This window comes from Dermochelys coriacea, chromosome 3, assembly GCF_009764565.3.
Source record: "Dermochelys coriacea isolate rDerCor1 chromosome 3, rDerCor1.pri.v4, whole genome shotgun sequence".
In the NCBI taxonomy this organism is placed as follows: domain Eukaryota; kingdom Metazoa; phylum Chordata; order Testudines; family Dermochelyidae; genus Dermochelys; species Dermochelys coriacea.
Window position 1 is genome coordinate 149,173,231 of NC_050070.1, and position 25,495 is coordinate 149,198,725.

At 38.7% G+C, this 25,495-nt stretch overlaps 1 protein-coding gene across 8 annotated transcripts in view; it reads left to right on the forward strand.

Moving 5' to 3' along the window:
- The window catches only part of LTBP1 (latent transforming growth factor beta binding protein 1), a 391,697-nt gene that overhangs the window by 266,642 nt on the left and 99,560 nt on the right, over nucleotides 1-25,495 (forward strand). For 7 of the 8 annotated variants that reach the window (XM_038397049.2, XM_038397051.2, XM_043511537.1 and 4 more), the window contains 6 exons: nucleotides 2,739-2,864; nucleotides 4,818-4,943; nucleotides 12,008-12,127; nucleotides 18,320-18,442; nucleotides 20,660-20,782; nucleotides 23,912-24,034. In XM_038397049.2, coding sequence (XP_038252977.1) covers nucleotides 2,739-2,864; nucleotides 4,818-4,943; nucleotides 12,008-12,127; nucleotides 18,320-18,442; nucleotides 20,660-20,782; nucleotides 23,912-24,034 — 741 coding nt within the window. The remainder of the gene's footprint in view (nucleotides 1-2,738; nucleotides 2,865-4,817; nucleotides 4,944-12,007; nucleotides 12,128-18,319; nucleotides 18,443-20,659; nucleotides 20,783-23,911; nucleotides 24,035-25,495) is intronic. The other variant, XM_043511538.1, reaches the window with a different exon arrangement.

Here is a 25,495-nt window from a genome sequence, read left to right on the forward strand (position 1 = left end):
GATCTTCTCACTTCCTCCACCATGTTATCTCTAAGGAATGACATTTTCTTTCTTAACTATACAACTAAAACTCCATCAGCTCCAGTCTTGATGACTTAATATTTGAACGATGACTGAGGCAGCATAATTTATTAATTTAACTAACAACTTAAAAAGGACCTTTTATGAAAACTCCTGAAATCACTAAAAGTTCGTTTTGATGTTGGGAGTAAGTAGAACTTGATTTCTCCACCTGTCACTTACTTTGTATTACTGTTTGCAGTGTTTCTTTTCCAGCTCATCCCATATTTCTGGTGACAGAGTGTCTGCAATCATTAGATGATATCAGAGGTGACTAGAAGGCTCGTATCATACTTTTGGACTTAAGTAATCCCTGTATCCTTGAGGCTGTCCTTTCTTGTGAAGTGCAATCATTTTTTATAGTCAGTTTTCAACACAGAAGCTACATCAGTAGAGAAAAATCATGAAACATATTCTAACATCACTTTTTTTAATTTGCAAAAACATTTTCTTTACAGCTATCATAGCTGTTATGGCACATATGACAGGCAGCCATTCAGTTCCATGTATCTGTAACAATACTCCCCACAGTCTTTCTGTTGAAGCATTTTTGTGGAGAGTTTTCTCTCTTTTACTGGGTCAAATAAATTGAAGCACTGGTGTTGATGTTTCTGTATGTGCCAAATCTGAGTGCTCTCTTATGATCTGGCATTCATGCCCATCCTCAGTCTTTGTGAGTTATTTTCTTAGATACATTATTTAAACTTGATAGCTGGGTATGAACTTACTGATCTACTTCAGCATGCCTTGCAATCTCTGAATTCCCTTTTTATCTTTGTGTCCGTGCACAGTCAGTATCATTTAAATATTAGAATCAGTAAACATTGTTCCCTTTGTGACCAGTTTCCCATCTAAGCAGGTGATTTAAGTTGTTTGAAATTGACAGTTTGCCTTATTCTACTTAATGTTGTTTTTTCTTGCAATTTTCAGTACTCTTCACAGTTGTTCCTGATGTTCTCCTGCAAGACCTTCTTGTATCTAAGACAGATTGTTATGAGGTGAAATACTTCCAGTGCAAAACATGTTCCAAAAGGCAATCTCAGGAAACATTATCTGCCAAATGGTTACAGAAAGTACAAGTCTTGGAGATTTCAGTGTCCATGGGAATCTGCCAAACCCTTGTGATGTATCTGATTTGCTGAAAAAATTGGCTCCTGCCATGTCAGCAAACATTTCATACCTTTTGGGCAAGAAGAAATATATCTTCTAAATTGTCTTGTTCAACTCCTTGAAGTCAGGTCAAAGTCTGAGCCAGCTCCTTTTGTCTCTACATTTGCCAAGGAGTGAACTCAGTCTGTCAGCTCTTCAGAATAATCCCATTTGCTGTCATGTTTTCCAGCTCTCCCTAGGCTATTGGAGCATTTAGGGTGGCATATATAACAAGCTTTGTCTCTTCCCATAATTGCATCTTGTAAGTAACTGGGAGACACCCTTTTCCCATGAACATGTCTTCATATGCCACAAATAGATTGTTCACATCTGGTTGAGGTTTGCTAGCAGACTTGTCATTCAGACTCTTCATGACATACCCCTCTTGATTAGACCTACCACCTCATATGTGTGTAAGATCAAGTCTGGTCACTTTCCTCAATGTGCTATGTGTCACAAACTCTCATTTTACTGTTTCCCTTTTTCTCTCAGTGACAGTTCACATTCACTCAGAAGTGGAATTTGTTCCTCACATGTAACCACTTGTGCATATTTTTTAGCCATTCATTTGATTTTGCAACTTCTTTCTTTGATGGATTTATGAATAACTTTTTGCCTTCACTTGAGTTCTTAGTCACTCTTTACAGCTATTATTTGCATTCCTCTTTGTTATACCACTTGGCATTCAAATATTACCTTTTCCAGTGCCAGGTCCATGTCTCATAGTAGCATATCACATGACTTTTTATCATTGCACCCCAAAGGAATTTGATCTTTAATGAGGGATTTAATAATCTTCATACACAATTCATGGTCCTTATCCAGAAAATATATCGTCCATAGGTAACGTTCTTTCATGTAACACACTAGTGCGCAATCCTTTTCAATGGTTTTTCAAAGCTTTCTTACCTTTCCTCCTCCTCTTTGACTTGAAAGGTTTCCATTTGGACACCATTTCAACAGCAAATATCCTGAGTCCTAGACTTGCAAGGTTGGTAAAGAGGGTTTAAATTAAGTTTAAGGACAAAACTAATGAAACTGCATTCTAAGACAGAACGTTTTGAAATTTAAAATGTTGATATTGTGAGCTGTCTACAAAAAAAAATCCTCATATTTAACCAAGCTGTCATACTGTTCATAATAAAGTAGCCAAATCTATATTTCACATAATTAGTAAATCTATGTTTTCATAGACAGCCTGCTGTAATATTGCTAAAAACTGCAGTCTGTGAAAATAATTCTGTAATCTGCTACAGCTAACTGTTTAACATATATGATTATTTTCATTTTACTCTATCTTCACTTTTGATTTGCATATGCACGCACTTGACTTGTGGGGGGGGCAGGAAGGGGAAAGGGAAGAGTCATCTGACCATAGGTCTGTTAAGCACTCAGGGTAAGTTGGACCGATCAGTGTGGTCACAACTGACTTCAGGGTTTCTCTCCTTTTAGCTGGAATAACTGAATATCACCCATTTACTGAACTATTTAAGATAGTGTGTAATAATTTTTTTTGTGTGTGTGTCTAGAAATCAATGAGTGCACAGTGAACCCTGATATCTGTGGAGCAGGACACTGCGTTAATTTGCCTGTGGGATACACCTGCATCTGCTATGATGGGTACAAGCTGAATGATCAACAGACAAAATGCTCTGGTATGAAAGAACTTCTTCAATAATCTAAAGTAATCACTGTATGAAGCATTTTCAAATATAGAGCCTGTTCCTGCAAGGTGCTATGTAGAATGTAGAAATCCTCTTCTGTACATGCCAAAACTACTCAAAAATGTAATTTTTGTATATCAAGAAATAATTGCCAAAAGCGGGCTCCAGTGAACCTTTCAGCCAGTCAAAGACTAATGGAATTTTTTAAAAAATTTGTGTGTGTGTGAATTTAGTGCTCATGAAAGGTCTCACTAAAATCACTAGAAGTTGAGGTTAATAAGCAGGAAACCATTTTAACTTGTCTGACCTGTCTCAATGAGTGTGTGTTTGACAAATATATAGAGCATGGTGAATGTCAAAATCTATTTTACTCGTGGGTTCAATCATGCTTTGGAGGCACAAGTCTGCATTTTGGGAGATGCAGGATCACACCACCCCATGAGGTGCTCTGGGAGGACGCCTGCCTCAGGGAAACAGAATTTCTCTCAGATTTCCCCAGTGCACATTGGACTGTGCTGCTGCTACTATCCTCCTGAGAGTGCAGTTGACTCTCTTATGCTGGCTAATGAGGGGTGGGTTGAGCAAGAAGCGGTTACCCTCGCGCCTTTCCTACCTTCTTTGGGATGTCTTGCATTGCATGGCTGCTAGGAAGATGTAGACCTTGTGCTCTAGGGCAGTGGCTCTGAACCTTTCCAGATTACTGTACCCCTTTCAGGAGTCTGATTTGTCTTGAATATCTCCAAGTTTCACCTCACTTAAAAATTACTTGCTCACAGAATCAGATATAAAAATACAAAAGTGTCACAAAACACTATTAATGAAAAAGTGCTTACTTTCTAATTTTTACCATATAATAAAATAAATCAATTGGAATATAAATATTGTGCTTACATTTCAGTGTATAGTATATAGAGCAGTATAAATAAGTCATTGCCAGTATGAAATTTTAGCTTGTATTGACTTCGCTAGTGTTTTTTATGTAGCCTGTTGTAAAACTAGGCAAATATCTAGATGAGTTAATGTACCCACTGGAAGACCTCTGCATACCCCGGCTTGAGAACTACTGATGTAATCCATCTCACCATGCTGAGGCAGGACCAAGTATACTTCATGTATTTGAAGGATGAATCAGTCCTTTCTCTGCATTTTTGCTTTAAAAATAATAAAGTTATATATGCAAACATTCTATTAATGCAGTTTTATTGGTGAGATTTTACATGTCCAGGAACCAGAAGTTCAGATTTATGGTGCCCATAGCAACTATAGTTAAGCCATATTTTACTTATATTACCATATTTTACTTATATTAAGGCATTAAAGTTAACACTATATACAAGAATACAAAAGTCACAACTAAATCAGGAATCAAGTTCCTGACTTCTGTGTAAACAAAATGTCAACTGTAATACTGAATGAATACTATAATTTTTACAGTTGATTGTATTATATTTTCAAATGTTCCGTTACTCATTTTTACTTTATTAGAAAGTCAATAACTACTCAAAAATAATACCTCTCCTGACTAGTGCGAATACACTATTTATTTATATATATTTTATACAAATACACCTAGAATAATGAAGATTTAAAATTCTTATAATTGTATAGCAATGCCAATGCTTAATATGGGGAGTACCACACATACTGTTGTAGCATTAATTACTTGCAAATGGAGATTTGAATCTTGTCCACTATTTAGTCTTCACGTAATTGCAGTACTCATATCACTTAAGCCAGTAAGTCTGATTTTTCCATCTACAACAATTTGATATATCCTTCTTGAGACTGTTTCAGAGAACAAAGTGTTACAGGCTTTCAAACAGTTAAACTCATTACAAGCCCTGTCTTTTCAAATGCACGTATTTGTTGGGTGGGGTGGGGAAAAGAGTTATGCCCAATTATGTTACATTTTTCAATATCCTTATATTTTTATTTCTTAAACAGATATCAATGAATGTGCTCAGACTCCCCTTCTGTGCTCCCTTGGGCACTGTGAAAATACAGAAGGGAGTTTCCTATGCATTTGCCCAACAGGATTCGTGGCCAATGAAGAAGGAACAGAATGCATTGGTAACCACTGCTCTTCTTTATTAAAATGACGATGAGAAAATAATTTTAAAACTAATCATTAAGAGCTTGAGCCAAAGTTAACTGAAGTAATTGAAAATACTCCCTTTGTGCTCAATAAGCATTGAATCAGGCCCTAAAGCCCAGCTCTTCAAAATCAATGTCAGTTTGGCACCTAAATACCTTTGCGGATGGGGCCTAAGAGTTCAATATAATGGTTTCTTCATTACATATTTATTAGGAAGCGGGCAAAAAACTCCAAACCCTACTCCAAGGTGTTTTTATGTGTATAGCTACAGAGGGACAAGGTTAACTACACTGAGGGTTGACAATTATTTATTTTAAAAGTTATTGCTTTTTGCAGGTATGAAATCAAGAGTCTCCCTGATCATTTTTTTTATTTTCCCCTCAACTGATTGGCTGCAGGGTGAGATATTTAAAAAAAATTACAAAACAACTCCTTACCTTGCAACTGTCCCAAATTTGGCAGGACAATCTGCTTTTCCACAGTTTTCCTTGGAATTTCCCAACTGTCCGATCTTGCCATGTGTAAGCCCCACAATGTGAATACACTATTCATATAACATTTATATGTTGCCTTGATCACTCTTCTCTCCACTTTTCCCTGAGGCTTCAGTTGCATGCACAGCCCTTGTGTCCTCTTCTCTCTTCTCTTTGCATAGGAAAATTGCAGGTGACTCCACATAGCTGTGGATCTGACCTTCTCTGGTCATCTTCCAACAGAGTATGTATAGGGTGGTGGATTTGATCACCAGCCTGGGAAAAATAACTAGCCACATCCAGATCAACTCATAGCCCTTGCCTCAGGGCTCTGTTTTTTGTCCAACACAAAAAAGGAAATGTGGCCTGACAACATAAAGTAATAGTTCTGTTCTCAACATGAAACTGTATCCCCACCCCCTAGTTTCCTGCAATTTGGTGGTCAGAACCTTCAGCTGGCTGTGGAGGCAGAGGATAAGAGCAGTTTGCAGGGTCTCTCATCCCCTCACAGTCCTCTTCTGCAGTACAGGAGAGTATTCTCCCATCATGCTCTTGGACCCAGGCTCCCTCGTGGAACTGGGGCCCACATCTGTATCACCCACTGTATCTGCTGGTAATCATCAGACCCAATCACCTGACACTGCTTCTTTCCAAAACAGGGCTGGCTGCATCTTAAATGGGCAGATCACCCTGATAGAGTGTAATACAGAGAACTCCAAGAAACACAGAGGACCAGGTCCTCAAAAGTATTTAGGTTCCTAATTCCTATTGAAGTCAACAGGAGTTAGGCACCTAAGTACATTTGAGGATCTGGGAATAGTTTTTCTGGATTTATACCAGTGCAACTGAAGGCAAAATCTGTCTGTCCCACAATCTTTCTAATATACAATATATTACTCTCCAGTGTTTGTTAAATTCCTCTTCTTAAGTTGAACATTAACATTTTCTTTTGTAATTCTCTACTTCTTTTCTATCTGACAAACATACAAGAAAGAATAGGGGAAATGCATATATTATGTATGCTGGTTATTTCATGATGAATTTAAGCTTATGTGCGCCTTTTGGTTTCTCCCCCTGCCCCATTTCTCAGATTTTGTTGAAGGTTTGAAACCTCACATCTGTGGGGAAGGCTTCTGTGTACATACCATTGGCTCATATAAATGTGAATGTTGAGACAGTGGATGCTGAATGAAAAGAGAGGCCAGTGTGACAGAGTTTTGACTCTACAGTAGTAGAAGTATGGCAGTGAAATTAAGGAAGCCAAACCACTGGCAAGTTAATAGCAGTATGTTAGTATTGAATCTTCCCCTGTTGTTTCCAGACTAGTGTTTCTAATTTTTCCAGTTAACTTTAAGTCTGTCTTTCCGAGTATTTCATATCCCTCTAATTTTCATGTAGCAAATTTGATCGTGGTTATGTTTAACTTCTGGATATTTGATGAAAATATTAAATAACACATCCTATTATGGAAGAATAAATACAACAACAAAAGTAAAGCTCTTCTTTTGCAATTCTGTGATGGGTGATAATTTGGGCAATACTTGAACTTCTGCTTGTCTGGAGTCTAACACTTCATTTTAATCTTCTCCCTTGCAATCTGTTTATAAAAACTCTGTCCACAGTAAGGCTCATCTTTAATGTTTTATATTTGTGTAACAACAAAAATTGAACAAAGGGATACATTTGCTGTTTGGAATATAAAGCTGCCACCAGACACTGTCATTTCATAGAATGAGAGAGAAGTCCCAGCACATCTGACCTAAAAATGTGTCTCTTTTGCTTTTTGGCATGAATTTTTCTCTGGTGTGTATTTTCTGGGTTTTTTTTCCTAACTTCTTCAACATTGATTTGATAATCACTGAATTAAAACCACAGTCAGTTATTCCATTTTAAATATATTCTCATTTATACTTTAATCTAAATTACTCAGCATAGAAGAAATTAGTTAACATATTTCTAATAATAATTAAACAGACACAAAATACCATGTATTCTGTAGGATCCCAATTGCCTTGTCTGAATTTCGGTAACCCATAAACTGGTAGCAATCCAGCACCACACATTCTTTTGAGTGACTTAGAATGACTTTAAAATGTTTTTTTAGAAGACAGTTCAAAGTATTTTTCATTGTTTTTATATTTGTTTGAAATGATCCTCATCACCTGCTGTGGGACAGGCTGTCCTAGGCTAGTTTATTCTGGCATAAGACATATTGGTCCAGATTTTCAAAAGGACTCCTATCCAACAACCAGTATGGATGCACAAGTGAAGGGGTTGTGTGCAAGCAAGCTTAATTGTACTTTTGTGCATGCACTTTTAAAAATGTAGGTCATGAAGATTTTCACCATTATACATCAGAAATTATGAAGTGAGCATACTAGTAAATCAGGGTTGCTCAGGGGTAGCATTTAAAGAAAACCTTTTTTTGTTTTGTTATTTTTTACTGACAATAAAAAGATTCCAAACTGAGATCAAGTCATTTGAGATTTTTATAATAAAATGTACATGTATACATGATAATTCTACGTTGGCTGAGCAATAAAGGAGGAACTGTGTTTATTCGAAGAAATTTAAGAAAATACTGATTGTAGGGCAGTATTTGTAATTGGGTCCAAGCAGAAACATACGCAAAACGTGTTTGTTTTGTTTGGCCCTGTGCTTCAGAGAACAAGCGCAGGCCTGATTTATAAATCCAATCCAAACACAAGCTGAGAGGAGAGACCGTTAATTCATTTGTAGTGTCCTTATCAGTGGATACCAATCAGTTACTTCTCTTGGAGAGGCCAAGCCAGTTAAATTCATGAGGACTGGGACTGGGATGTTCATAACCTGGAAGTGTGAGCTTGTCTCGCAGGCTCCTCAATCCCATTGGCCAGGGTTTGTTTGTTTTATTTCTTTTAAATCTAGCTCTGGGATTGTCCTTGCATAGTCTTTTAAGAGTTCTTTGTGGGCAGGGGTGGATGAGAGAATCATAGTTGGATTATTTATTTTGTGTGCTAAAGATGGGAGGAAATAAGATTATTTGAGTCCTTGCATGGTTCTGAAAATAAAATATTGTCTTAGCTTATGATTAATTTTTTCATTTTTATCTTTCGATAAAATAATGAGATTAAGTTTATCACAGACAAGGGGAGTTGAGACTGCTTCTAGGGCTCAAAGCATTGAGCACCCTCAATGCTCATTGACTTCAGTGGGAGTTGAAGATACTGTAACAAAGTTCCTGCTTTACCTTGGTGGGTCTTGCGCTTATTGGCAGATTTGTTCGCCTTGGGGTTTCATTGCAGCCCTCAGCTTGACCGTTTTTCTGAACCCACAGTCCAGGTCGACTCCTCTTGTGTCTGACCAGGAGTTGGGAGGATTTGGGGGGAACCCGGGCCAGCCCTCTACTCCAGGTTCCAGCCCAGGGCCCTGTGGAATGCAGCTATCTGCAGTGCTTCCTGGAACAGCTGTGCGACAGCTACAACTCCCTGGGCTATTTCCCCATGGTCTCCTCCCAACACCTTCTTTATCCTCACCATAGGACCTTCCTCCTGGTGTCTGATAATGCTTGTACACCTCAGTCCTCCAACAGTCCACGTTCTCACTCTCAGCTCCTAGTGCCTCCTGCTCCCAGCTCCTCACACGCACACCACAAACTGAAGTGAGCTCCTTTTTAAAACCCAGGTGCCCTGATTAGCCTGCCTAATTGATTCTAGCAGCTTCTTGACTGGCTGCAGGTGTTCTAATCAGCCTGTCTTAATTGTCTCCAGAAGGTTCCTGATTATTCTGAACCTTCCCTGTTACCTTGCCCAGGGAAAAGGGACCTACTTAGCCTGGGGCTAGTATATCTGCCTTCTATTACTCTCCTATAGCCATCTGGCCCGACCCTGTCACAATACTCATATCTTGTTCAGAGTCTTGCAAGATCAAGCCCATCATCATTTCTTCTATCTGTCCTCCTTTTACAATGTGTTTAGCAACTTTCCAGTAGGAGACTTTATATACAGATATTCACAGCAGCGTCCAGTGATAGCAGCAAATAGATTTGCTGCTGTGGGTTTTGTTAAAGAACTTCTAGTTTGAACCATCCATTATTTTCCCTTATACTACTGATTGTTTAAGAACATTCACTCTAGTGCATCAGGTTTCTTATTCTCCCAGATTTTGCACAGTAGCTTCCCATTATATAACGCATATAATTCCTACCAAACAAATTCTACATTGAAAACTAGTTAAGGTTGCTTAAGGGAAAAACCCTCCCACGCTAACCCTTCAAACCAAGGAAATGACATGTTAAAGGAACCATTTTCACCACATCATTACACCCACACATGACATTTACCATTCTGACAGATTCTGCAGCTCCACAAATAACTCCCTTCCACTTCCCACATAACCCCCCCACCACACACACACACTACACACAATACTTGCATATCACTCACTATACCACCACATCTTACTTCAGAATTTACACACCCACACAAACACATATAATAGATCTGGAACTTATCCAGTGGTCATATTTTAAGAATACATACAAGTTACTATTTCAGAGTTCGGGATTAAAGTGTCCTATTATCATAGGCAGAGCTGGTAGTGCCGCTTATAGTTAAGGTTGCCTGACACTTCGCATGATAAGATCCTGTTGTCAGTTTCTTATAACTTTGCCAGACTTTAACTATATGGGCAGACATTTTCCCTGCTGCATATCTACCTTAAGCTCAGGTTTTTTGGAAATTTTTCACAAAAATGGTCCAGCAGTTCCTGAGAACAAATTTAGAGGGAAATATATTGTTTGGCCCATGTTCGGGGAAAAAAAAAAAGTCTTACAGCCATTTCATTCAGAAGCTCTCGTGCCTCCATGTTTTGGAGCGAAGACTTGAAATTTGGCAAGGGATGGTCTTTGTGTCAGGGATGTGCCTTTTGCTGTTCTCTTGAAAAACTACCTATATTTGATCAAGTTCTAAACCTTTGAAAAATTGCCATTTGCACATATTCAGTAGAAAATTGTTAGTTTGTAGGGCTGAATTCTCTGAAGATTAATCTGCACTGATAATGTTCCAACCCAGGAAGGTAGGGACAGAGCAGTACTTTCCCTGTAGTTGCTTCTTCCAGCTCCTGGGAACCACTGTGGCACTGGGCACCAGAACGGAGAGCAGGAAGACTGTTTCCTTTGTGCTTTCAGTACTCCTGCTGCTTTTGCCCGGGCACGATAGAGTAAGAAACAGCTTGTCTTGAATATAGTGGGGACAAGAGCTGGGCAGAAGTATGGTGTGCGGAATAGATTGGGACATAGGGTCTGGGGATGGGGGGGGGACTAGGAGCTGGGAGATTGAATGAATCCTGTCCATTGGATGATGCAGGAGATCTATGGAAAAAATAGTATGTGATCATGTAATTAAAGAATAGTAGCATAAGGCATATGCACAAGAGAATGGAATTAAGGCTGCAAAGGCAACCTTAATTCTGACATTTCCTAACTTTTGAATGCTTGACTTTGCAACCTTAAGAGTCTGTTGCTTTAGCTTTTTGGATGTAAAAAATGGTGTATTGTGTGTATTTGGTGTATTGTGAGTAGCATGGGGTTCTTTTGTATGTGGACGGGAGTTATTTGTGGAGCTGCAGAGCCTGTCAATGCTTGCTCTGAGGTTTAGACATAAGCTCCCTGCTCTGATGTGGCTGAGCTAGACCATCAGAGTGGAATCTGTGCTGATGCAGCCACTTACCCCATACATTGCCAGAACCTTTTCTGTAGCCTCATGGGGTTGTCCAGTCACACACACCCTCTTCTTAGACCTAATAGCCCTCCATTACCCACCCATGTCTTCGATTGCCACTCAGACTGCCTGCATTTTTAGTCCTCCCACAACTTATCTGCCCTATAATTCTGCATACAAAAGGGCTTAGGGGAGCCTCAATTTCCCACCTCTATGCTCTCAACAAATCTCACTTTAGCTAGGGAAGTTGGGCATACAGTGAGACCCACAGTGCTGGTGAGACAAGTTTCTAAAAGGTCCTAAGAGTGGCTGGAGTTAGTTAGCTGGGGGTGCTGAAAACAGATGAGATTCACCCAAACTTCTCTAAAGAAGGGGTTTTGCAGGTTTATATCTCACCCCAGGAACATTTTTAATGCTCACAATACCCTCAGAAATTCACGGTCAGCTCAAGGAGCATTTCCCAGTTTTAGTTTATTTAAATGGTAAACGGGCTGAGCTGCACAGAGGTAGTCAGGTCCCATCAAAGACAAAAGCTTGATATGTCCTTCACTATGGAACCACTGTCAGCAACTCCATAATTTAATAGTGAAGCTACAAGTGATTACCCTGGTATCGTTAATCAATTTATAAATAAAAGATCTGATCCACAGCTGTTATAAATCTGTGGGACTCCTTTGACTTCAAAGGCTGACTTACACCAGACGAGGAGGATCTGGTCTGCTGACTCAGTAGAGCTATCCTGATATACACCATCTGAGAATCTTCTGGTTCAAAATAAACAATATATAAATGCAGTTGCAATAATCAGACTAGTTTGTTCTTCAACAGCCTGTTATGATTCCAACCTAGATTTTCTTATTTTTAAAGATATTGACGAATGCCTGACCCAAAGTATTTGTCCAGATGAACAATGCATTAATGGTCCTGGCTCTTACCACTGCGTTCCTTGCACAGATGGATTCAGAGGCTGGAATGGACAGTGCCATGGTATGTTCTGTAGTGTTTGTATCCCAAATATTGTTTCATTTGTGTTCTGAGAGACTGTGGTGTTAATGGAAATGTGCCAAAAAGGCCTCCTTTTGTTACTGGACTAGAAACTGAAGGTACGTAAGATTTCAAAATGATTTCTGGTTTTGGAGATAGAGGGAGACAGACAAGGTTTCCTCACTATAGAGCAATGAAAATTAAATTTAGGATGTAAATATCATGAGATGTGAAAGTGGAATTTTAGAAATGTGAAAATACGGAATTTTAAAATGTAAGAGATTTTTAAACTAATGATATGCTAGAATGCCATTGTTAAGGTTAGTAAGCAAGTGGAAAAATTTGAGATTGCTATAATACTTAGATGTGAATGGCATCCTGTTGAAGAAAATTCAGATACTGGTTCACAAAGCACACTGACAACATCTCTTAATTATTAGTATTTCCAGCAAATCATTCAGCACATCTCTAGCAGTTTCACAGACATTCAATAAGGATCATTTTTAGGTCAGGTTTTACGATAGATTTTTCACATTCCCTATTTCTCCCTATTATTGTTTTTTTCCCAATTGTTTGCCTTCCTTTTTTCAAGGACATTGACGTCTATTTCTGAAACTGGTAGCAAAGGGCAATCAGAGGTGTTGTGTAATAATTTTACAGTGCTACTTGTCTTCGGGAGCTGAGAGTACCACCTGCTGGATTAATTGAAGCACAATTGCATTTCAGTTCTGAGGGAAGTGATTTTTGTGTGCGCGCATGCGTGCAAGAATACATGGGTGTGTGTACATATATGCATGTACACACTGTACTTTGTGCAATGATTTGGGACTCCTTCTACAATACAAGATTTCCATTTATTATTTGGGAAGTACAAGGTTGCCTTTTTTATATATAGTACAGTTGAATATACAGCTTCAAAGGTGGTCTAGGAAGAGTGCATATTTTCTAACATTAGGCTTGATTTTTATATCACCACAGATATAGCTTTACAGAGATAACCCAGTTCAAAATACCAATATTCTAGTGCAGTCCCAGAATTACATCACTTAAATTTTTCATTTTGCCAGCCAGATTATTAGAAGTGCAAGCAGAGATGTTATATCACTGCATTACTCAGCCCAGAGTCACAAACTTAACTGCTTGCTCCAAGCAATAAATCTCTGTTTTGAATTACTGAAGTCATATATAATCTTTTATTAAAGGCATGCAAAGTACTCTTTCCTTTTCTCTTATTTCATGTTTCAGAGTAGCAGCCGTGTTAGTCTGTATTCGCAAAAAGAAAAGGAGTACCGGTGGCACCTTAGAGACTAACAAATTTATTAGAGCATAAGCTTTCGTGAGCTACAGCTCACTTCATCGGATGCATTTGGTGGAAAAAACAGAGGAGAGATTTATATACACACACACAGAGAACATGAAACAATGGGTTTATCATACACACTGTAAGGAGAGTGATCACTTAAGATAAGCCATCACCAGCAGCGGGGGGGGGGGGGGAAAGGAGGAAAACCTTTCATGGTGACAAGCAAGGTAGGCTAATTCCAGCAGTTAACAAGAATATCAGAGGAACAGTGGGGGATGGGGTGGGAGGGAGAAATACCATGGGGAAATAGTTTTACTTTGTGTAATGACTCATCCATTCCCAGTCTCTATTCAAGCCTAAGTTAATGGTATCCAGTTTGCAAATTAATTCCAATTCAGCAGTCTCTCGTTGGAGTCTGTTTTTGAAGCTTTTTTGTTGAAGTAGAGCCACTCTAAGATCTGTGATCGAGTGACCAGAGAGATTGAAGTGTTCTCCAACTGGTTTTTGAATGTTATAATTCTTGACGTCTGATTTATGTCCATTCATTGTTTTACGTAGAGACTGTCCAGTTTGGCCAATGTACATGGCAGAGGGGCATTGCTGGCACATGATGGCATATATCACATTGGTAGATGCGCAGGTGAACGAGCCTCTGATAGTGTGGCTGATGTGATTAGGCCCTATGATGGTATCCCCTGAATAGATATGTGGACAGAGTTGGCAACGGGCTTTGTTGCAAGGATAGGTTCCTGGGTTGGTGGTTCTGTTGTGTGGTGTGTGGTTGCTGGTGAGTATTTGCTTCAGATTGGGGGGCTGTCTGTAAGCAAGGACTGGTCTGTCTCCCAAGATCTGTGAGAGTGATGGGTCGTCCTTCAGGATAGGTTGTAGATCCTTGATGATGCGTTGGAGAGGTTTTAGTTGGAGGCTGAAGGTGATGGCTAGTGGCGTTCTGTTGTTTTCTTTGTTGGGCCTGTCCTGTAGTAGGTGACTTCTGGGTACTCTTCTGGCTCTGTCAATCTGTTTCTTCACTTCAGCAGGTGGGTATTGTAGTTGTAGGAATGCATGATAGAGATCTTGTAGGTGTTTGTCTCTGTCTGAGGGGTTGGAGCAAATGCGGTTATATCGTAGCGCTTGGCTGTAGACAATGGATCGAGTGGTATGATCTGGATGAAAGCTAGAGGCATGTAGGTAGGAATAGCGGTCAGTAGGTTTCCGATATAGGGTGGTGGTTATGTGACCATCGCTTATTAGCACCATAGTGTCCAGGAAGTGGATCTCTTGTGTGGACTGGTCCAGGCTGAGGTTGATGGTGGGATGGAAATTGTTGAAATCATGGTGGAATTCCTCAAGAGCTTCTTTTCCATGGGTCCAGATGAAGACAGCCCCCCAATCTGAAGCAAATGCCTGTTTTTCACATCAGCCACACTATCAGAGGCTCGTTCACCTGCGCATCTACCAATGTGATATATGCCATCATGTGCCAGCAATGCCCCTCTGCCATGTACATTGGCCAAACTGGACAGTCTCTACGTAAAAGAATGAATGGACATAAATCAGACGTCAAGAATTATAACATTCAAAAACCAGTTGGAGAACACTTCAATCTCTCTGGTCACTCGATCACAGATCTTAGAGTGGCTCTACTTCAACAAAAAAGCTTCAAAAACAGACTCCAACGAGAGACTGCTGAATTGGAATTAATTTGCAAACTGGATACCATTAACTTAGGCTTGAATAGAGACTGGGAATGGATGAGTCATTACACAAAGTAAAACTATTTCCCCATGGTATTTCTCCCTCCCACCCCACCCCCCACTGTTCCTCTGATATTCTTGTTAACTGCTGGAATTAGCCTACCTTGCTTGTCACCATGAAAGGTTTTCCTCCTTTCCCCCCCCTGCTGCTGGTGATGGCTTATCTTAAGTGATCACTCTCCTTACAGTGTGTATGATAAACCCATTGTTTCATGTTCTCTGTGTGTGTGTATATAAATCTCTCCTCTGTTTTTTCCACCAAATGCATCCGATGAAGTGAGCTGTAGCTCACGAAAGCTTATGCTCTAATAAATGTGTTAGTCTCTAAGGTGCCACCGGTACTCCTTTTCTTTTTGCTTATTTCATGTAAAATTCTAAATCACATATAACCAAGGCAATTTATCCACACTTTTCGTGATATGATCAGTCTTGTTTTCTGCTTATCCTGGACTTGAATTCCATTCAAAATTATCCACATGAACTTTAGTAGGTCTAATGGGGACAGATTTTTCCTTCTTAACTCAACTCTGTAGCTTTATAATAAAGTACCCTTTAAACAATGTGGCAAAAATCCATCCTACTCTATCTGTGAAGGTATTTATAGGCAAACTTGAGAGTCCCTTCTGCATTCAGCTCATTGGTCAGATTCTTGATGAACCTTCATACCAATTGCCATTCTGTAGTTTCCCTCTGCAAGTCAGTCTTCTGTAGTTCTTTTCCCTATTCTTGTTCTCCATTCCTGCACTCCTTTTAATTGATCCCTTAGGAAACAAATTCCAACAATCCCAGTGCTCTTTAACAGTACAAATTATATCCTCCCCTGTTTTATGAAAGGTAAGCATATCATTTCAATTTAAATTTAAGTAGGTTTACATGTATACAACATTAGGAACTGTGTGGGATAGGGACATCAAAATCAAAAACTAATGGGCTGAAATTGAAAATCACATCTCAGTCCTCATCCTCAGGAAATCTGCACAACACCTTCAAAAGGCGAGCCCGGAAACTTAAATTCATAACTCTGCAAGATACCAAAAATCATGGGCTTAATAAAGACACAGGATTTATGGCTCATTACAGCGATCGGTAACCCACTTATCCTCCTTTGTCCTATGACTGTAGAGGTGTTAGCTGCCCACTTCACCTTGAATGGTCTCTTGCAACGTGTGTTAATTGAAAATCTGTTCCATGTTGTATTTAACTTTAACACTCTGGGTACCTTTCCCAGACGTGAAGGAGAGCTCTGTGAGTATGTATACACTGCAGTTAAAAACCTGCAATTGGCCCATGTCAGCTGATTCAAGCTTGTGGGGCTCAGACTAAGGGGCTGTTTAATTGTGGTGTAGACATTTGGGCTCGGGCTGGAGCCCTGGCTCTAGGACCCTGCGAGATGGGAGGGTTGAAGAGCTCTGGCTGCAGCCTAGCTCCCTAAGCTTGAGTCAGCTCGCCTAGGCCAGCTGCTGGTGTCTAATTGCAACGTAGAGATACTTGTGTAAACTTGAAAGCTTGTGTCTTTCACCAACAGAATTTGGTCCAATAAAAGATATTACCACACCCACCTTGTCTCATTGATACAAGGTCTGGGAATTGCTATAATCAGTCCTAGATCCTGGGTGGATTGATTTAAATAAATGCAATTTGAATCAATAGTTAATTTTAAAAAAACTTGATTCTAATCACCAATTTAAATCTTTTTGTTTCCATTTTTAAAAAAATCTATTGTACATTGAAATCAAAATTGCTGATGTGATTACAATAAAAATCAATAGTTTGTAAATAAAGTTGAAGCAAGTTTCAGTACAGTGATTGAATAAATGATAGAAGCAACACTGAGAAATTTTCACAAATACTGTCTTCATATGCCACCTGGATTTTGTCCATTGATTTTCCTGCTTTCTTTACACCAAATGAGTTTTCTAACTTAGAATAAATTAGTCCAGGCCTAGAAAATGTTCTCTCTACACTTTCTATACTACAGGCTATTGAAGGAGAAAAGCTGGTTTATCACTGCTGTGAATTCTATATCTGCATAGCCAAGAATTTCCCCAGTACAGTTGTTCACTTTACTAATAATTTCCACAGCAAACTTATTTTTTTAACGGTTCTCCTCATTCTCTGAAATGTTTTATGGTGGGCAGGATTGATGGATGATTAGCAGATGCCCAAGTCACAGTGCCATCCCTATCATTTGTATTTAGACACCTAATTTTGTAATTTGGATTGAGAACATTTATGTGATATGTAACAGAGTGGAGTAAGTGCTTGCTCCATCTGTTTCTGCACTGCCTGCAATTTAAATTTGTCTTTAGTTCTTTCTTTCTGCAGTGTTTTCTGGTGTTCTTTCAAAATTTCGTCAGCATCAAGAATATAATATCTATCTCTAGCTGTCATTTTGCAGTTGAATTCAATGTATTCATCATGTCTTCTATATTTCTTTTTAGTTGTATGATACAGTTTTTTGCAATGATGTTGCTACCTATTGTGTCAAATATTTCTTCAAAAATTATCATCGGGGCAGGTTGGTTATTAACAAACAGTTGAAAATTTCAGCCACCCAATTCCACTCCATGTTTTTGGGGAGAATAAGTTTTGACATTTTTCCTGAATGTTTCCCACAATAGCAATGGGGGGAGTGCTAGTATTTGCAAGACACTGGCAACCGCTAGCATTTTTAACAGTGTTATCTATGCTTGCAAGGAGTAAATTTGTAGAATACAGGAGTAAAAATGCCAGCACCTGGTGACACCTGATCTGCACTCAAGCTGCACTGGTGTAAGCAACAATGAGTAAATTAAAGTGGGAAAAGATTAGTGTAGATAAGGATAGTGTGGGCATAGCTAACTCATGGTAGAACTGTTCTTTAAAATTATTTACCAGCCTAGGGTAGAATACAGTTCAGGGATCAAGAAATTTTAGATCCATGTGTTTAACAAAAGAAGTGTTCTAATCCAAACTGGATTATGTTTTTTAAATATGATTTGGACAAACTGTGGCTGGTCCACAATGGCTGGCCAAATCATGTGAGAACCCAGTTTAATTGGATCCATGTTCACACAAAATTTAAATACCATTATATTGAAAGTCCATGTAGGTAGGAACTAATACATATATATATTCGTGCTTTCTTTGTATTCACAGATATAGATGAATGTCAGTATGGCAATCTCTGTACAAATGGACATTGTGAAAACATCGAGGGATCTTTCAGATGTACTTGTAGCCAAGGTTATAAACTATCTGCAGCAGGGGACCAGTGTGAAGGTAGGAATGTGGCTAAAACTCAGAATAATTCATCTAATGAGTCTATAGCATTTTGCATCCAATAGGATCCCAAATGCTTTACAAAATAACTATTAATGCAAAACAACAAAATGTGCAACGTAAGCCCTGCATAGTTAAAATGTAAACAAGTCAGAAAATTCAAGAGCTAAAGTTTCTGTGCTAACTTAGCCTTGTTGTGCATTCTGTATACTTTGTAACATATATTATAAAATGTTATGATATCAAAGGCCTGGTCTACACTGGGGCGGGGGGGACAATCTAAGTTACGCAACTTCCACTACGTGAATAATGTAGCTGAAGTTGATGTAGTTAGATCTTCTTACTGTGGTGTCTTCACTGCAGTAAGTCTACAGCTGATGCTCTCCTGTTGACTCCGCCTGCACCGCTTGCCCTGGTGGAGTACTGGAGTCGACGGGAGAGTGCTCGGGGTCGATTTATCAGATCTAGACTAGACGCGATAAATCGACCTCCGTGGATCAATCGCTGCCCGTCAATCCAGCGGGTAATGTAGACAAGCCCTAAAAGTATCATTCTAATAGTCTAACAAATACAAATAAACTCATGTAGCTGTTTTAGGGACTTGCTGTGGAAGCAGGGAGTAACCTGAGGATCTGTCCCTCAATCATCTTTTTATTACACATTTATACAATATCTAAGACAATGGGACTCCTTGGTACTATTGTAAAAGGAATAATACTTACTAATGATAATTTATTTCAGATTTCCTGCCAAACTTAAACAAATTTTAGGGGAAGATTGAGGGGCTTGGAGGAGTGGCTCAGGAGGCAAGACAACCTGAGTTTAGAGGAAATATTTAGGCAAAGCTAGACTACGTCCTCAGAACCCTTTATGGAAAAACACATTTATCAAGCTAGGCATACATGGAAAGATGGCCCTTCCTGAAATGCACACCTCTAAAACAAGGACCTGATCCTGCAATGTGAGGCATGTTTCTAGACACTAACCAGTCAATTAAGTCAATGGAGGTTCATAGATGTTAAAGCCAAAGGGACCATTATGTTTATCTTATTTGACCTCCTGTATAACACAATCCAAAGAACTTCACCCCAGTAATTTCTGCATCAAGTCCATCACTTCTTTTTGAGCTATACCATATCTTTTAGAGGGGCATCCAGTCTTGATTCAAAGACTGTAAGTGATGGAGAATCCACGACATCGTTTCATAGTGGACTATCCATGCACATCACATTGCTGTTGACAGATATGAAATGGTATCTTTGTTTAATCAAAACCAATTCTGATCCCCCGCCCCTAGGGTGGACCATAACCAGCTAACATCTTTTTAAAGAAGTTAAAGCCTGTCAATACTAGGTGCTAAAACATTTTTAAACACCACCAAATTAAAACTTGTTGCTAATGCAATTTTTAAAAAACACCTTTTTTTCCTAGTTTAGACAAGCATTAAAGACCACACTGCTCCAGTAATACATGGCTCCCTAACATCATTCTGGGGTAATGGTTTGGTACTGACTCATAGAAACATGTGCTACCTTCTGAATCAGCAATACCACTTCCTGCAGAGTCCTATCCAATTTGGAGTATCCTATCCAAATCCAAATGTTGACCTGGGCTGACCCCACTTAAGTTTGTGAGAACTGAAGAGATCATTCTAAGCACTGCGGAATTAGCAGTGGGTATAGTAGCAGAGAGAGACATTTGACTCATCATAGTTACAGGATTAATTCTAATATAGAGCAACTGTTTAAATAAGAAAATCTAATCTTTATGTAAAATTTGACAATATAACAGCCTGTCAGTGTTTGCCTGAAAATCACACCCTGTTAGAAGGTAGTGATTCTGTTGGAAATTGTTTTGTGCATTTTGCTGACTCAATGGGCCAGCTGGCTCATTACCTCAGCCAGCTATGTGGTAGGTAAAAGAAGCCTTCAGACAAAGCGTGTGTGTGTGTGTGTGTGCGCGCGTGCATGAAGGACAAATGGGTATTGAGAGAGAGAACCCTAAATGCAGGAGAAGTCTTAGGCTGAGGTTTCATCTAATGGTATTTTGAACTTACTTATTTGTTAGTAACCCAAACCAAAAGAAGAGTGATTTTCTTTTGACTCTTCAGTTTTGTTTGAGTGGGATGTTGAATACCTTCTGCTTAAAAACAGGCATTTTCAGAAGCACGGCATTACTGTTTTATTTTTTAGATACACATTTTCTTTTCATTCATAGATATCGATGAATGCCAGCAACATCATCTCTGCACAAATGGGAATTGCAGAAACACAGATGGGTCTTTCAGATGTATTTGTAGCCAAGGTTATACATTATCATCTATGGGAGACCAATGTGAAGGTAAGTATGTGACTTAAACTACTCACGGATTTTTTTCAATGAGATCCTGAGTATTCCAACCATAGACACAGCCATTTCTGAGGATGGAAAAGGAAGATAGGTTTTTCTCCTCCTCTTCTCAATTCTTTACTATTCCATTGGTCTCTATCTGTACCACCACATATCTCATGTATTCTTACACACAGAGTTCCTGTCACCTGCACCTATGGCTCCATCAGGAAGGCGAGGAGAATAATTTGATTGTTTCTTTTGAATAAGGAAATCTCCTCCTTGCTCAAATTCTGAAACAGAGGGCTACATTCATCCCTGGTTACAAATGGTTCTGCCATCATGGAAAGTCCACTTAGGTGGCTGTCTGGGTTAGAGCTGCTTTGTGGCTGGTTTGGGAGCCTGCAGCCAACCACCACAACCCCAAACAGAAGCACTGGCAGGGTGGCCTGGCTTAGCTCCTGTAGAGTCCAGTGGTAACCCTTGGGGAGGAAAGCAGTGTAAACGCTACCTGCCCTTCCCCAGAGGTAAATCCTTCTGGAGCTTCGCAGCCTGCTCTGTCTCAGAAGTGCAGTTTGCACAACAATTGTACAAAACAAAATAAATAAAAAATACACAGCGAAATGCCAGAAGATATGCTGTGCTGTAGGAAATGCTCTTCCTATCTTTTGGTGATATCCCAAATAAGATTTTGGGCCTGATTTTAGAAAACTAATACAATAATTAATTCAGATATATTCTCTGTCCTTGCTTATTCTCATTGCTTTGTGACATTCTTATATGAGCTTCATCTCAAGAAAACCTTCAGTCCAAAGGGGCTCTCTCCAGGCTTCAAGAACAGCTGTTCTGGGTTATCTTAGAGAAAAGCCCTCAGATGGTTGCACTTTGACATAGGCACAGACACAAGGAGGGCCAGAGTCTTCCCAATGCTTCTTCACATACAACTCCTAGATCTTCAAGTCTCATGTATAGAACAAGATTGCACATAAAGGAGCTTTGGGAAATTCTGTTCAGGGGCTAGAATCAAATAAGACATGCCGAGAAAAAGGAAGACACCATCTCCACAATGATTCAGTGCCTCTGGTGGGGGAAGAGTAGCCCAGGTAGGTAATCACAGGATCTTCTCGTCACAAACGAGGATGCCAGCTTCTCTTGCAATTCATAGAATCCAATGTTTTAAGAAATCAAAGAAAAAAAGCTCTGTTTCTTTGGGCTCTTGCACTCTGATCATAGGAACTATGAACAGTTACAATAGAAGAAGGTTTCAGAATGGTAGCCGTGTTAGTCTGTATCAGCAAAAACAACGAGGAGTTCCTGTGGCACATTAGAGACTAACAAATTTATTTGGGCCTAAGCTTTCATGGGCTAGAACAAGCTTATGCCCAAATAAAATGGTTAGTCTGCAGTCGAAGAAGGGAGGTTTGTGTAGTATGTTAGGATTAATAAATTTTCACTTAGAATGAATTTGGCAGAATACATTATCTTTTTGTGGCGTTTGGCATTTATTCAGTGCAAGGGAGTTAATTTTTTCATTTGCTCTCAGTCAAAGTAAATTACCATTTAAATAAACCAACATTTTTTTCAGTTGAAAATATGATATAAATATAAAACACATTCATGTGAAATCAGATATGTTTATCAAGAATTCACATAACGTCATCAGCATTAAGTGCATTTTTATCTGAAATAAGAACTTTCACATATGCAAGAAAGCTCTTTAAAAAAAAATTAAATCTCAGTGATATCTTGGCCTCAGTGCACATTCAGCCAAATTGTTCAAAGATCAGTTCAGAAAGAGCCTTATGTTCTTTTGTTGGGTTCATGTCCAAATGGAAAAGGCAGCATCATTTTGGTCTGCTAAAAAGTCATGCATAAAAGGTCAGAATAATAAAAAACCATCACATAAAACTCTTTATTTTCTGTATCAACGAAAATCCTATCTGCCTGTAGCCTATATACTGTATTTTCTACTTCATTTTCTTTTACTTTTTTTTTCCTGGAAACTAGCGAGGCACAATCATAAAACATTAAATGTCTTCCTTTGCAATAGTGGAATAAAGTGTTTATGTAGTATCCATGTAATGTAAGCATTTTTGCTATAATCACTTCTTCATATATTCCAATAACAAAATAACTGATTTATTGCTTCCTCGCATTTATCAGTGTATCATTTCAGCTGCTACCATCATATTAATTTCATAGTAGTTGAGGCCCTGATTCTCAGTTGAGACCTTATCCCAAAGCCTATATTGGATTTGGATCAGTCCACTAGTGTAAATAGATATAGCTGTATTGACTTCAGTGGAGCAATGTTGAATTATACTTGCAGACAATGTGGACCAGAGTGTGAATTCTTAATATCATTACCAGTTTATAAAAGTTTGCATGGTGGCCCAGTAGTGTTCAAAACACACAGGTTCAGAAAGTACCAAAGCATGAATGTAACTCAATTTACAAAAGGTAACCAGGCAACATAGTTCATACAATTTATGCAGTAAGTATAAAATCCTACATATCCACGTGGAACAGATTACATAACCTTGGCAGTGTTCAGTTATAAAAACTGTTTTGAGTGAGACTTCAGCATCCTATTGAATGACAGTAAATTCGTTTGTATTGTTTGCATGTCATGGAACTAATGTTGCAGAAGCGTCATATTGTTTGTGTTGCATGTACATCAAAATCTGTATTTGCATCTCCGTGGTGTTTGTGTTTTCTAAATTTGCACCTGTTTTTAGTTTCTAAGCCACTGAAGTTGCTTGTAGTACAGTAGCCCCACAGTTCCCATGGAAATGGAGGAGAATTTTGTATAATTGTCTCTCGAGTATAGAGGGAGGGAGTTGTCTGTCAGCTTTACAATCAACACTGTGTGGGCATTCTTGCTAAGAATGTACAAATTCAAACTTTAACGCTATATAGAAATATTAGGGGGAAAATCTGAGGTGTGAATGTGTAGACAGGGAAATTAGACGCACGCTACATTTAAAAATTATTATTTTTATTTAAATGTAGTAAATATAAGCTGCTACCTCAGGTTGACATACAAGTATTAAATATTAATTATAAATATATAATAAATATACTTTTAAGAGTTTATTCAGTTTTGAAATTGTCTAATTTTTGGCAATGGTTTGATTTCAGACATTAATGAATGCCTTCAAGACAGTGATATTTGCCTTAGAGGAAACTGCATGAATACTGAAGGTTCTTATGAGTGCACTTGTCCAGATGGCTTCCAGCAGATGGCCAACAGGGGATGTCAAGGTATAGTCTGATTCAGTTAGGATATCTGATGAATGTTATAAATTATAGTATAAAAGAGAATCCCAAATCAACAGGATTACAAGCACCTTCTTACCCTTCTCTTCTTGCCATAAACAATCATCTGCTGTGCCACAGACAGTCTTCTTTATACATTGAGAAACTGTTCCAAAAGGCATAGTCTCAGCCTTCCTATCATGAGGTAGGAATTCTTCATAAACTAACATATGGTTAGAGTTGTTGTGTCTTCCCAAGTCTTGAGAGAGATTCATTTTGATAGCACAGTTTGTGCTGAAAATTACAACAAATCATTTTAGACCATTTTTATCAATGTTGTAGATCTGTTAAGTACACGATTTAAAAAATACAACAGGAAAATAAATGAAAAATAAGACTACACAATTAGGTATATTTATTTTGTATCTTGCTATAATTAATAGTTACACTTGACAGAGACAATAAATATTTACAGGCAAAACAATTATTAGCCAGCGATTAAGGCTGAAAGGATTTATCCCTTCAGATAAAATACTATTGAATTTTTTTTCTCAAAGAACATAAATCTTTGAAAGTCTTGATAGCCAAAGTTTAAGTGCCATTTAGCGAAAACACTCCAAAACATTTGAAAGTATGCAAATACATGGTTAAGATCACTCAAAAAACCTTTAATTCTGCCCCCATAACTTATTAACCTTCCATTTTCTTTGGAAGCATTTATTTTGGTTTCCAAGATTTTTTCTAACAGCTTTAAGACATCCTCATCCTATAACTAGGGACAGCTTACTTTCCAAAGATATTGTACCTTACCTACTTTTTTTCACTCCATGCATCTGATGAAGTGGGTTATAGCCCACGAAACCTTATGCCCAAATACATTTGTTAGTCTCTAAGATGCCACAAGGACTCCTCGTTGTTTGTGCTATATATATAATTAAGCATAGGTATTGTTGGTGACCATGGACTACATGTGGCTGTAAAGGTGGCCAGAGTCTAAGCAAAACTGTATAAAGAAAAGGAGTACTTGTGGCACCTTAGAGACTAACAAATTTATTAGAGCATAAGCTTTCGTGAGCTACAGCTCACTTCATCGGATGCATTCGATGCATCCGATGAAGTGAGCTGTAGCTCACGAAAGCTTATGCTCTAATAAATTTGTTAGTCTCTAAGGTGCCACAAGTACTCCTTTTCTTTTTGCGAATACAGACGAATACGGCTGCTACTCTCAAAACTGTATAGTTATGAGTAAATGTAGCCATGTTGGTCACAGGATATTAGAGAGGGGGTGGGTGAGGTAATATCATTTGTTGAACCAACTTCTGTTGCAGAGAGAGACCAGCTTTGGAGCTACAAAGAGCTCTTCTTCAGGTCTGGGAAAAGGAACTCCCAGCATCACAGCAAAATGCAAGGTGTAATAGATTGTTTAGCAAAAGTAGTTAGCACATATTTAAGGAATCATTCAAGATA